General features: G+C 43.0%; 1 protein-coding gene across 1 annotated transcript in view; it reads right to left on the bottom strand.

Annotated features, from left to right (window-relative positions):
- Positions 1-3,755: 3,755 nt before the first annotated feature.
- The window catches only part of SPATS1 (spermatogenesis associated serine rich 1), a 34,602-nt gene continuing 23,432 nt past the window's right edge, over positions 3,756-14,925 (bottom strand). Inside the window, exons 7-8 of the mRNA XM_063115846.1 lie at positions 13,124-13,186; positions 3,756-3,926 (exon numbers count right to left, since the gene is read on the bottom strand). Of these exons, the coding sequence (XP_062971916.1) occupies positions 3,776-3,926; positions 13,124-13,186 (214 nt within the window). The 3' untranslated portion in view covers positions 3,756-3,775. The remainder of the gene's footprint in view (positions 3,927-13,123; positions 13,187-14,925) is intronic.

The following is a 14,925-nucleotide window of genomic DNA, read 5'->3' as shown; positions in this document are numbered from 1 at the left end:
AATACTAAATTGTCAAAAACTCTCAGAGATATGGGATTTAAACAAGGGCAAGCAGATCAATGTTTATTTGTTAAACATGAAAAGGACCACAAGTTGTATGTATTGTGTTATGTTGATGATCTGTTAATATTTTGGTCTGATAAAAAAAATATAACAGGTTTGTACAAAATTTAAAAGAACAATTTGAGTTAAAAGACTTGGGTAATGTAACTAATTATCTTTCTTTAGAGGTAAAAAAAAGACCTAGAGGGCAATTTTTATTTGCATCAATCAAAAAAGATAAATGATGTGATTGACAAACTTAATTTGCAGAATGCTAATTCTGTCGATACTCCAATGGTGCAGAATTTCCAAGCAGATAGTCAAAGTAAACATTTTGAAAATGCTACATTGTACAGAAGTATACTAGGGCAACCAGATATTTCTGTGAGTGTAAATTTATTGAGCAGGCAAACTGCTAAACCCACAGAACATACTTGGAAAGCTATGAAGCGAATAGCACGTTATTTAAAGGGCACTTTGAACTACAGGTTGAAGTTCACAAAGGAATGCACTGGAGGTTTAGAAATTCATGCTGATGCTAGTTTTGGAGATGATATAAATGATAGAAAAAGTACATCTAGTGTTTGTTACATGTTAAATCACAGTTGATTTGGTTGGGCCTGTAAAAAACAATCTACAGTTTCGTTAAGTTCCTGTGAAGCGGAACTGAATGCATTTAACTATGCCATTGTGAACATTGAATGGTTATTACAATTGTTAAAGGATGCCGAGATTGATGTACCAAAACCTGTTGTTGTTTATCAAGACAATCAATCAAGCATTTCTATCTTAAAAACTGATAGTTGTAAACAAAGAACCAAATATCTACAAATCAAATTGTGCTATGCAAAGGAGTGTATAAGAAATGGTTTGTTACAAATTCAATATTTAACTGGAAAAGACATTCCTGCGGATCTGTTGTCTAAACCTATAAGTAAAGAACAACATCAGAAATTGACAAAATACTTGCAATTATATTAAATAAGGTAATTACTGTATCAGTGTACACAAAAAGCAGGGGGATGTCAGGTTTTCGTGTTAACCTTAACAGTAATTATTGGCAGATTATTGGCAGAGACTTGCAAGCTCAGAACACCTGTTGGTGATTGGGTAGAGTAAGTAAAAGGCTCTCTCTTTCACAGCAGTGTGTGGGGTGGGGTGGGGTGGGGTGGGGTGGGGTGGGGTGTAGTGTAGTGTAGTGTAGTGTAGTGTAGTGTAGTGTAGTGTAGGCTGCTGCCACTGCCACTGCCAGAGAAGGGAGTATGCTGTTTGATGTGAAGGGAACATTTATCAAAGAGAACCGTAAAGTTGTTATGCTTACTGTGATTTAGGGTAAGACAATTACTTTGTTATTAGTTGATGCTACCAGCCTGGTTGTTTTGTTTTGGAAGACTTCTCTGAATAAAACATTGAGGATTCAACACTCACGCTTTCGTTTATTTGCGAACTGCAGGGAGGAATTTGTACAACACAACTGTCCCCACATGTCATCTGCCCAACACATGTAGCAGGGCACCCTCTAGACTTGTTTTTTTCCAGCTGGCCATAGAGAAGGTGATCTGAAGGTGGCAGACTTTGAAATGGTCCTTTTGTCATAATCAGACCACAGCAACTTTTCCCCTCTGCAAAAGTGAGGCACCTATTAAGATGATCTGCCCCAGAGACAGAAACCATGGATCTGGATGGTTTCCAGAGGGCTCTAGGCACTGATCTGGATGGCACTCCTGTTGAAACCCTGGTCAATTTGTGAAATACAGAAATGGCCCTGGCAGTTGATGAAATTGCTCCCAAGTGCCCTCTCCTGGTTAATAGTTTGTATAGCTACATGGCATGTCTTGGAGCTCAGAACAATTAAAAAAAGGCAGGGAGACCGCAGGGGCCAGGTTTGTTCCTCATGCAATTGAACATCTACATTAAACCATTCAGTGGGGACATCCAGTGTTTTGGAGTGCATTGCCATCAGTATTCTGATGACATACAGCTCTACTTCTCCTTTTCATCTTCATCAGGTGACATGAATCAGGTGAGGTGATAGAATCAGTGCCTGGCTAAAACAATGGACTGGATGAGGGCTAATAAACTGAAACTCAGTCCAGACAAGACTGAGATGCTGTTAGTGGGTGGTTCTTTTGACCGGATGGAAGGTGTTCATCCTGTACTGGGTGGGGTTACAGTCTTCTGAAGGAACAGGTTGGTAGCTTGGGGTTTTTCCTGGAGCCATCACTGTCACCTGAAGCTGAGGTGGCCTTCTACCCACTTTGGCTGGTGGCCCAGCCAAAGTGGGTAGGGTAACCAGGATAACCTGGATTCAATAGTGATGCTCTAGTAGCCTCTAAGTCAGAATACTGCATGCATTCTATTTGGGGCTGCTTTTGAAGACTGCTACAATTTGTACAAAATTCGGCAGCCTGATTAATAGCAGGACCAAGTCTGAGCATACACAACCAATTCTAGCCTGCTTGCGCTGTCTGCCTGTGCGTATGCAAGCCCAATTGAAGGTGCTGGTTACCTGGTTCAGGACCACAATAACCCAGAAACTGAACAATCCTATGGCTCGTCCAGACAGTGTCTCGTGGTCACAGGAGTTGCGCCCTAAGAGTCTAAACCTCATAGGAAGTGATCCAACCATGGCAAGGTTGTATCTAACTTCTCCTCAACTGGCCCATTAATCCCTCAACACCATACCTTCCCCCTACCCATGGCCACATTCATAGAGGCTCCCCACCCCAACCTCAGTAATCCAGTGAATTTACCAGGCACATATTAAAACTCCCATGTAAAATAATGCCCCTGAGCCAGCAAATGTCCACTCATCCCAAACATCAGCTAGATGTTCGGGCTCAAGTTAAAGGAAGCCAGATTCCAGCTGGACATCAGGAAAAACTTCCTAACTGTTAGAGCAGTGCGACGGTGGAATCAGTTACCTAGGGAGGTTGTGGGCTCTCCCACACTAGAGGCCTTCAAGAGGCAGCTGGACAAGCATCTGTCAGGGATGCTTTAGGGTGGATTCCTGCATTGAGCAGGGGGTTGGACTCGATGGCCTTGTAGGCCCCTTCCAACTCTGCTATTCTATGATTCTATGTTTACTGACAATGGAGTGGGAGCAAACTCTGTTGGCCAAGATGCCAGCTGACAGGCAACAGCTAACAAGGAGCAGGTGCTAGATGATTTTAAGAGTTCCCACCTGCTTGTCTGCTCGTCTTGGAAGTTATTGACTGAGGATTGATGAAAGCACCCTTGAGCAAGTGTAAAATGCATTTTCTCATCACTGCAGAACTACAGAGAGTCATCACACATTGGCTCTTTAAGGTTCTGTAGAACAGGGAGCTTACAACATACATACACACACACACACACACACACACACACACACACACACACACAAAAACCCAGGGAAGGTTAGTTGACATTTTTATCACTGGAGAGCTACTATTAAATGCAATCCTTTCTTCACAAAACGTTTATTTCATATTGACAGATCAGGGTTTTTTTTAAAGACTTTATAACAAAATAAGCAAACTATGTTTTACTTTCTTTTTATAAAAACCTGATCTATTTAACCATTCATAGTTAATAGTAAGTTTGGAAAATAAATAGCTTCAACAAATAGTTCAAAAAGTGGTGACTGCTCTTAGAAAAGAAAGTGTACGAAATTGTACCAGATATATTCGCAGGAATGTAACACACACTGTAAAAAAAAACATTAACTTTTGAGCAAACATTGCCTTTGCGTCTAAGATTGTTGTAAAGTTAATCTTCTGGTCAAGCCAGTTGCAAATAAAGCATGCAGCAAAGTTGGAGCAGGCTTCCAAATGTCCAGATTTTTGACTTCCATCTTTTCCTTCTGTAATTCTTGTTGTTTCTCCTTTATGCGGAAAGGCACACTGCAGGGAGGGGAGAAGGGAGAGAAAAATCAGACCAGCTAATTGTAGAGTTTGGCTGTTTCTACACAAGGCATTTATAGTGCACTCATGATTGGTCACTCACAGAAGTTCGCGAGTCCTATAGATGACTTTGTCATCCTCTCTTTGCAAGCTGTTTTTTTGTGACAATGAAAGTCAGCGCATTTTTCTTCCTCCTGCAATGAACTGCTTTAACTCTATAGTGTATTGATGCCATGGTGAATTATCACAAATAATACAACAGCGCCATCTAGTGGCTTTAAAATGGAACATATAGACCTTGCTGAAGAAAAAAGAAAGAAAGAAAAATCACGTGGAAAGGTCCCGATCTACTCCCACAAGAAATCCAGAAGCAGAAGCTCCAGTAAAGTTGCAGGATTTTTGCCTGATGCAGACATGTTCTTTGACACCGCAGAATGGCTTTTTGGATTAAGCACTGAACTAAGCATCCTACATCAGGATACATTTAAATATATCCGTTAGGGACAATGCGAGTTGGATGGCTCATGTGCATAACTGCAGACCATTGTGCACATTCGCCCTAATCTGTCCATGAGGAGGGACCTGTGGATATTTCCTGGTCTATATACATACTCCCCAACATGGCCCAAGAAATGAGCACATTTCTATTAGATTTTGTCCATTGTCTTAGAATTATGCACATTCTTCAATCAATATGCATAAGCTCCCAAAACCATCTCTGGTTCAGAGGTGGCCAATCAGCTGCATGCAGCCTACTGTTGAACTTTATGTGACCTGGAGCCTCCCCTGCTGCTAGGCAGCAAGAAAGAGGTGGGGTGGCTTCAACCTCCTTTTCCATGCAGCTCGGCTTTTCCCTACCAACCAGCAGAGGTGGGTTTGTGAGTCAAGGGAGGCTTAATCCTTCCCTACCCCCTGCAAAACTGATGAGAATTGTGCCCCCTCACTGTGAGACGGAGTGGTCCCAGGCCGTCTGAAAGAGGTGGCAGTGAGACCACTCCTGAAGAAAACTTCCTTGGACCCAGAAAACTTAGCAACTACAGGCCAGTGGCAAATGTTCCATTTCTGGGTTAGGTCCTTGAGTGGATGGTGGCGATCCAGCTCCAGACACTCTTGGATGAGACTGATGAGACTGATTATCTGGATCCATTTCAGTCGGTTTTTGAGGCCTGGTTTTGGCACGGAAACAGCCTTGGTCACCCTGTATGATGACCTATGTCGGGAGAAAGACAGGGGGAGTGTGACTCTGTTGATTCTCCTTGATCTCTCAGCGGCTTTTGATACCATCGACCATGGCATCCTTCTGGAACGTCTGGCTGAGTTGGGAGTGGGTGGCACTGCATTGCAGTGGTTCTGCTCCTACTTGGCTGGTTGGCTCCAGAAGGTGGTGCTTGGGGAACATTGCTCAGCCCCATAGATTCTCCAGTATGGGATTCTGCAGGGATCAGTCTTGTCCCCCATGCTGTTTAACATGTACATGAAACCGTTGGGTGCGGTCATCCGGAATTTTAGAGTGTGTTGTCATCAGTATGCTGATGACACACAGCTCTACTTTTCCTTTTCATCTTCATCAGGTGAGGCTGTGGATGTGCTGTGACAATGGACTGAATGAGGGCTAATAAACTGAAATTCAATCCAGACAAGACTGAGATGTTGCTGGTGGGTGGTTCTTCTGGCCAGATAGTGGGTGTTCAACCTGTTCTGGATGGGGTTGCACTCCCCCTGAAGGACCAGGTTCATAGCTTGGGGGTTCTCCTAGAACCATCTCTGTCACTTGAGGCTCAGGTGGCCTCGGTGGCACGGAGTGCCTTCTACCAACTCCATTTGGTGGCCCAGCTACACCCCTATCTGGACAAGGATAACCTAGCTTCAGTCATCCATGTTCTGGTAACCTGCGAATTAGTTTACTGCAATGCCTTCTACGTGGGGCAGCATTTGAAGACGGTTCAGAAGCTGCAGCTTGTGCAAAATGCAGTGGCCAGATTTATAACTGGAACCAGAAGGTTCGAACATATAACACCGATGCCAGCCCACTTGCATTGGTTGCCTATATGTTTCTGAGCCCAATACACGGCTTGGGACCACAATACATGACAGAACACCTCTCTCGACATGAACCTACCTATACACTACGTTCAACATCTAAGGTCCTCCTCCAGGTGCCTACCCTGAGGGAAGCTCGGAGAATGGCAACAAGGGAGAGGGCCTTTTCATTGGTGGCCCCCCAATTATGGAATGATCTCCCTGATGAGGCTCGCCTGGCGCCAACATTGTTATCTTTTCGGTGCCAGGTCAAGACCTTTCTCTTCTTCCAGGCATTTAACAACATATGCTAAGTTTGTTTGTTTGTTAATGGACCCCAGAACTGTTGTTGATTAAAATGAATACTGTTTTATACTGTTGTTTTTATATTTTTGATGGTTTTAAATTTTGTATACTTTTTTAATGTTCACTCTTTTTAACTTTTGTAAACTGCCCAGAGAGCTTCGGCTATGGGGAGGTATATAAATTTAATAAATAAATAAATATTAAGCTCCCAAAAAAGTGTAAGAGTGAGCTTCATCAGTGAGCTATCACAAGGGAAGGGAGTTAAACCTCCCCCTGCTTTGGCAAGAACAGTTCAACTGCAGGGAAAACAAGGAAGGGCTGTAGATAAAGATTCACTTTATCTACAGCCCAACCCTCTTTTCCCGGCTGCTCCAATGTTCCTTGCTGATTACTTAAGATTGAGGTGGGGAGGTTTAACCCTTCCCTTTTTTATGGCACCAATAAAGATAGCCCTTTGCACTGCTCTTAAGCTTTTTTCCTAAGTTAAATGGCAGTGCAAGGGGTGGTTTAATCTTCCCTGCCCCCCATGGCAGGTTTAAAGTTACTTACTTTGGTTTCAGGTTAACAGCACTACTCCACACCACTCCATTGTTAGCAAACAGCTGTGCCATCATTGCTACAAAATAGAGACAGTGGTTCAAAATGAACACTACTGTGTTGAGGGAGCACCATTCAGTTCAATTTAGGCTACAGCCAGAACTGTCAACACACTCAAGTCAAGCCACTCATCCAACTAGCATTTGCCAAGATTCTGTTGCAGAAAGGGACAGGCCTTCTGCAGGCGTGAAGAGCCATTGGAGCCAGGGGCCAAGCAGGATGGAGGCGATGGAGATGAATTGACTTGCAGCCCAAGCTGTAGCCCCATTATCATGAAGGAAAAAACTGAGGCTAAATTGTGGATAATATTTGTGAATATTTCGGAAAACTTATTACTGTATCTATGTACTATTCTCCAGATCCTGTGAGATTAATTGGAGACAATCAGAAGTAGTGCCCATATTCTTAACAGTACGGGTGCTTGAGGAGTTGTATTCCGCATCTTGGAGTGATCTCACAGAATCATAGAATAGCAGAGTTGGAAGGGGCCCACAAGGCCATCGACTCCAACCCCCTGCTCAATGCAGGAATTCACCCTAAAGCATCCCTGACAGATGGTTGTCCAGCTGCCTCTTGAAGGCCTCTAGTGTGGGAGAGCCCACAACCTCCCTAGGTAACTGATTCCATTGTCGTACTGCTCTAACAGTCAGGACGTTTTTCCTGATGTCCAGCTGGAATCTGGCTTCCTTTAACTTGAGCCGGTTATTCCGTGTCCTGCACTCTGGGAGGATCGTGAAGAGATCCTGGCCCTCCTCTGTGTGACAACCTTTCAAGTATTTGAAGAGTGCTATCATGTCTCCCCTCAATCTTCTCTTCTCCAGGCTAAACATGCCCAGTTCTTTCAGTCTCTCTTCATAGGGCTTTGTTTCCAGACCCCTGATCATCCTGGTTGCCCTCCTCTGAACACGCTTCAGCTGGTCTGCGTCCTTCTTGAATTGTGGAGCCCAGAACTGGACACAATACTCTAGATAAGGCCTAACCAGGGCCGAATAGAGAGGAATCAGTACCTCACACGATTTGGAAGCTATACTTCTATTAATGCAGCCCAAAATAGCATTGGCCTTTCTTGCAGCCATATCGCACTGTTGGCTCATATTCAGCTTGCGATCTACAACAATTCCAAGATCCTTCTCGTTTGTAGTATTGCTGAGCCAAGTATCCCCCATCTTGTAACTGTGCATTTGGTTTCTATTTCCTAAATGTAGAACTTGGCATTTATCCCTATTAAATTTCATTCTGTTGTTTTCAGCCCAGCACTCCAGCCTATCAAGATCACTTTGAAGTTTGTTTCTGTCTTATTAGCTGTCCCACCCAATTTTGTGTCATCTGCAAATTTGATCAGCGTTCCCTGCACCTCCTCGTCCAAATCATTAATAAAAATGTTGAAGAGCACTGGGCCCAAAACTGAGCCCTGCGGTACCCCACTCGTTGCCTCTCCCCAGTTTGAGAAGGTTCCATTGATAAGTACTCTTTGAGTCCGATTCTGTAGCCAACTGTGAATCCACCTAATAGTTATTCCATCTAGCCCACTTTTAGCTAGTTTGTTAATCAGAATATCATGTGGCACTTTATCAAAAGCTTTGCTGAAGTCAAGATATATGACATTCACAGCATTCCCACGGTCCACAAGGGAGATTACCTTATCAAAAAATGAGATCAAATTTGTCTGACAGGACTCTTGACAAATCCATGTTGGCTTCTAGTGATCACCGCATTGATTTCAAGGTGTTTACAGATTGACTTCTTTATAATCTTCTCCAGAATTTTCCCAGGGATGGATGTCAGACTGACTGGTCTGTAGTTCCCAGGTTCCTCCTTTTTGCCCTTTTTGAAGAAAGGAACAACATTAGCCCTCCTCCAGTCGTCCGGCACCTCACCCGTCTTCCATGATAATAGAAGATAAAAGATAATAGACAAAGGTTCTGAGAGTTCTTCTGCTAGCTCCTTCATTTCTCTAGGATGCAGTTCATCGGGCCCTGGAGATTTGAACTCATTCAAGGAAATTAGGTGTTCTTTGACCATTTGTTTATCAATCTCAAACTGTAATCCTGCCCCCTCAACTTCTGCTTCACTTTTTCCAGGGGGGTCATAGACCCGCTTTTGGGAGAAGACTGAGGCAAAGTAGGAATTGAGCACTTCAGCCTTTTCTTTGTCATCTGTTATCAATTTGCCATCCTCATTAAGCAGTTGAACCACCATTTCTTTCCTCTGTCTTTTACTACTCACATATCTGAAGAAAGCCTTTTTATTGCTTTTAGCATCCCTCGCTAATCTCAGCTCATTCTCAGCTTTAGCCTTCCTGACGCCATTTTGGCACTTCTGCGCCACTTGTCTGTACTCTTCTTTTGTAGCCTGGCCTTCCTTCCACTTCCTATATGTATCCCTTTTTGTTTTCAGGTCATCTCTAAGCTTTTTGTGGAGCCACATTGGTTTCCTCTGTTGTCTTCTATCTTTTCTCCTTGTTGGAATTGTTTGTAACTGTGCCTTTAAAATTTCCTTTTTTAAATACTCCCACCCATCCTGCACTCCTTTTCTTTTTAGGCTCCCTTGCCACGGGACCTTACTTATCATAGTTCTGAGTTTATTAAAATCAGCTTTCCTAAAATCCAGAGTACGTGTATGGCTACGCTCGACTTTTGTCTCCTTCATAATCAAGAATTCAAGTATGACGTGGTCACTTTCCCCCAGAGTTCCCATAACTGCCACTTTATCCACTAAGTCATCCCTATTGGTCAATATCAAGTCAAGGATTGCCGATCCTCTAGTTCCTTCCACCACTTTCTGTAGGAGCAAGTTATCACCCACACATGTCAGGAATTTCTTGGAAGGGCCGCTTTTGGCAGTACTGGTCTCCCAACAGATATCAGGGTAATTGAAGTCCCCCATCACTACTACATCACACTTCCTTGAAACACTGGCAATCTCATCTAATCCCCAGCTACAAAGACGGTCAGTGCAGCAGAATGTAGTCAATTCCAGAATCTGTACCCGTGGTAAATGCTAAGACATGGTCTAAAGAATGCCTTAAAAAAAAAAAAAAAACTTTTTTACCAGACTTTAAAACTTTTTTATCGCTGCACTGGCATTTCCGTTGAAATGGGCGTAGAAATGCATGAGAACATATTGGCTGGTTCAGCGTGATCACAGAGGGAAAATCCGTCACAGTGGCTTATTTTCTCTCCTTGCATGTGCCAGTTCAGAGCCGCCTAATTAGCATAAGCACCCTGACTGGACACAAGTTATTGGGACATCCAAGCTTGGCAAGGAAGGGTGGTTGGCTGGCTGGCTGGCTGGGGAAGTTTGCTACCCACCCTAAAACCCATGGCTTGTTCTAGAGCCAACACTACCATGGAGCATCATGGCATACGGTGTCAGCTCCAAGGCCAACACGAAGGCTGCGTTCGGATGTCACGATAGCCCATGATGGCTTAATAAGCTATGCACAGTGGCTTATTGTTGAAATAGTCCACAATCTCCCGCCACATGAACAGGCTGATAAGTCATTGTGAGTAGCTTATTAAGCTACAGTGTGTAATTTGACTCACCGCCTCACCCCCATCCTGCAGCAGCCCTCCCACCGGACCAGTGGCACTGTTTCACCTCTAAAACACTGGAGGTTTGCAGCCAGGAGGCACCCAATCCAACAACTTGATTTTGTTCTGACTTTATACTGTTAGTTTTACCCTACCCAGTGCCTGTTTACCCTACCCTGTGCCTGTTTGCATTCTCTTCCCCTCCTTATTGTTTTATTATGATTTTATTAGAATGTAAGCCTATGCGGCAGGGTCTTGCTATTTACTGTTTTACTCTGTACAGCACCATGTACATTGATGGTGCTATATAAATAAATAAATAAATAAATAAATAAATAAATAATAATACACAACAACTCACCAAGGAGCAGAAATCCCAAGTGCACCAAAAAGGGGGAGATGGCTATAAAAACTTAAGAGCTTCGCAGGATTGGGACATCACTTCACACACAGCCTCTCCAAATTGGAAGCCAGCTTCAGTACACTTTCCAAGCCATGCACAATTACACCTGGAGGAGGGAAAATCCTGGGTGCACCAAAAATGAGGTGGCACAAATAAACTTTGGAAAACACGCAAAAATAAAGTAAACAGCCCAAAATGTGCATTTCCCCCATAGCCTAAAGTGCACACTTGCATAAATATGAATTTGTGCAAATACCTAGGAACTTGGCTCAATGAAGGTAATGAAAAAACACAAGGAATCAAAAACGCAAGAATCAAGATGGCAAGAACATTTTTTTTCAAAATGAAACAATGGCTATGTAACCAGGACCTTAATTTTACACTAAGGACTTGGATGATAAGATACTGTGTGTTTTCAATATTATTTCATGGAACTGAGGCTTGGACATGTAAGAAAAACAATTTGAGCAAAATTGAATCTTTTGAAATGTGGATATACTGACATATGTTGAAGAAAGCATTGACTGACTGAATAAGAAATGAGGACATAGTACGCAGAGTAAACAAACCAACAGAATTAATAAATACCATCAAAAGAAAAAATTGCAATATCTTGGTCATATTATTCAAGGAGAAAAACACACCACACTCCCAACTTATTCTACAAATATTTTTTAACTTTTGAGCAAACACTGCCGTTGCGTCTAAGATTGTTGTAAAGTTAATCTTCTGGTCAAGCCAGTTGCAAATAAAGCATGCAGCAAAGTTGGAGCAGGCTTCCAAATGTCCAGATTTTTGACTTCCATCTTTCCTTTCTGTAATTTTTGCTGTTTCTCCTTTGGTCACTCACAGAAGTTCGCGAGTCCTACAGATGTCTTTGCCATCCCCTCTTTGCAAGCTGTTTTTCATGACAGGCAAATCTGGCTCTTTGGGGGCCTGATAGATCCCTGTGGCGGAACCAGCTTGGCTTGCATTTGCAGAATTTCCAGAGGTGGGACTTCTGGCAGGAGGTGTGGCTAAACTCTTGAAAAAGGTGAGGCCACCTGGCACTTTTGGGAAAGAGGTGGGACTTAAAGTTTGATATGAGGTAGCCTTTTTGACTAGTAGTATGAAATGAGTATGAAAAGGGAAAGTAGAAGTCTAAGTAACCGACTGTTAAACTAGGCCCCCGTCTTGACAGCGGCGCACTTGCATTCCTCCCTGGCATCTGCACGGGAAGGAATGCAAGTGTGGACTTTCCTGCCCTTAAAAAGCCAAAAAAAATGGGGGGGGAGGAGAGGAATGGGGGCATTCCTCTCCCCCTTTTTTTAAAAAAATATTATATGTATCTCCACAGCTGTGCAGATACAGGTAATAAAAATAAAAAGATGGGGGGGGAAGGAATGAGGCGGCCAGAGGAGGACACAAGGAGAGGGGGCAGGGACTCAGGGTGAACCATCTCTACTCCCTCTGGCTGCCTGTTCCTCCTCCCCCCATTTATTTTTATTTTTATTATCCGTATCTGCACAGCTACTGAGATACGGATAATAACATTTTAAAAAGGGGAGGGAGGAACGGCCCCATTCCTCTCCTCCCCCCCCCTCGTTTTTATTTTATTTTTTTACTTCTACAGGTGCAGGGCCACCCATGGCGACACATCAGGGGGCACCATGGGCTCTGCTGCCAAAAGAGTCAGAGTAAGTGCCTGACTATTTTGGAGCGGAGTTTCCAGGGTTTGGCCCTGGGTGGCTTCGCAATGGCGGCTGCGTCATGTAGCTGATGTGCCGCTACTGCAAAGCCACCCCCGGGGCAAACCCTTCATGTAGACATGCCCTAAGAAAGGAGCCTTCACTTTTGTACATTGTCATGCTGTTTGTTTAAATATTTATACCTTGCTCTCCAACTCAAGTGAGATGCACAAGACAATTAAAAGAAAAATAATTACACAATAAACTAAAAACAGTAAAACAAACCAGGTAACAGCATCAAGTGATCAGCAGCATAGTATTCAACATTCATATTTAAGGACCAGCCAAACCATATATCTGCTGGAATAAAACCGTTTTGATCTGGGCATCTAGAGGCCATGAAGGAAGGGGCCAACCTGGTCTCTCAGGGCAGAGCCTTCTCTGAGCATGATGACAGAAAGCTTTCTCCTGGTCCCCTACCAAATGTGGGGTGATGTGGCATCAAGCAGAGCCTGCCCCAGAAATCTGAATGGAAGGGTGGATGGAGCTGTTTATGCAGAGTGACTATATGTGGAAAGGAGGACATACAAATGACACTTTAAACCAATAACAAATAACGAACAAATGTCATAGCACAGCAAACAAATGTTAAATAAAATACTAGATACATACCCAGGAGCTCCTGGCAAGCGCTGGAGAGGAATAAACGTATCTGACTTCTTTTTATACATAATACTATTAAAAAGAAAACAAAAGCCATAGAGCCATCATGACTTTTGGCACAGACACATCACTTTTTGGTTTGATTATGATTCATATGTGCAGGTTTGCAACTCCAAATACACTCTACTGTGAAATGTGGGGATTCTTTCAATAATAAAATCCACTTTCTTGCTCCATACTATATGAGGGGAAAGACCAACTTTTCTATAGCAACAAATTGACTTCCATGGTAAATTTGCCTCTGTCCATTTCTCTTTTTAAATGTATGGTTTTCTGCTTTGGTTCCAATTCAACAACTCACATACAGGTCACTATAACATGAATGATGTCTCACAATATATGCTCCTAGATACGATTAAACAGATTTCAAATACATAGGAATAAAAATAGATTACACGGTTTTCTCAGACTCCAGAAATGAAAGAATGCATATGACTGTTTTACCACACAACATACTGTAATACTTAGAAGTCCACACTGAGGTATATTTAAGAGGCCTGTAATAGAACCGTCCAGTTTCTCCTCTGATTATGGTGACCATATGAAAAGGAAGACAAGGCTCCTGTGCTGTTAACAGTGTAAAAAAAATAGGTGGGGGGTATTTCAGCAGGTGTCATTTGTATGCATGCAGCACCTGGTGAAATTTCCTCTTCATCACAACAGTTAAAGCTGAAGGAGCCCTGCCCTCTTTTGAATATGGTCACTCTACAAAAGAGGTCAAGGCAGGAGCCCTTTCCTCCTTTTCATATGGTCACCCTGGTATAGTTTAGCATCACTAGAAGAGGCTCTTATTTTGGTCTATCTCTGTGTGCATATTGGAGTGAGTGAATGACTGTATGTGATTCTCTGTTTTGCTGTTAGGTGCGCGCCCTGACATAATTGTGTGCTAGGCAGAACCGTGCCCAGGCATATTGCCTGAATAGGACTTAAGTGAATAACTGATAAAAGGAACCTGTTTGTGAACCTACCTGTCTGTGCTGAATGCTGACCTGAAAGCAGATATGCAAGCCAGAGAGAGCACTCTACCCCAGGGCCCGTAGATAAAAAGGAAACATCACACATTCTATATTATACACTACAGTGTTACACACTGTTCTAGTAGTTCAAACATACCAGAATCTGGAGAATTTCTGAGCCAAGTTTTCCTCAGGACTCTGGCTATCTCTCTACAAAGTAGATCTGCTAAAGTAGCCATGAAAGATACCTCTTTCTGTTGAAATCATTTTAATAAAACCATCTATTGCCATGAACACTTCCTAGGCATGTCTGGTATGTGTGTCCATGTCCCTGAAGGATCTCACAGCCACCACATGTTGGCAGTGATACATAGTAAAAAAAAAAAAATCTTCTTCAGACTTGGTGGGATGACAGACCAAGCAGCTGTGGCACTTCCCTCTGCAGAAATAGGGCTCTCTCTTTGGACTCAATGTTTTGCCAATGTAGGTAAAATTCCATTTTCCAGAGCTTCGTATTGTTTTGTGTTACTTCAATCACAAATATATTCCATCATCTTAAGTTGTGAAATATGTATATAAAAATATTTACACAGAATGCAACCCATAGCAGAGGATGCTCCAGAATTCCTCATCCACTGAAGAAAATCCTCTCCACTACTTCAACTTGTAACAGTGGCCTCAAATTAATTCTCTCGTCTTTCATAACCCTCCCCTCCATTAGTAACCATTAAATCAGGGTGGGTAATGTGTGGCCCACTAGACGTTTTGGCCTGCAACTCCTCATGCCTCATGCTG

The sequence above is a fragment of the Elgaria multicarinata genome, chromosome 2, assembly GCF_023053635.1.
Source record: "Elgaria multicarinata webbii isolate HBS135686 ecotype San Diego chromosome 2, rElgMul1.1.pri, whole genome shotgun sequence".
Classification (NCBI taxonomy): domain Eukaryota; kingdom Metazoa; phylum Chordata; class Lepidosauria; order Squamata; family Anguidae; genus Elgaria; species Elgaria multicarinata.
The sequence above is the reverse complement of the archived record's forward strand: the minus strand, read 5'-3'. Positions and strand labels throughout refer to the sequence as shown.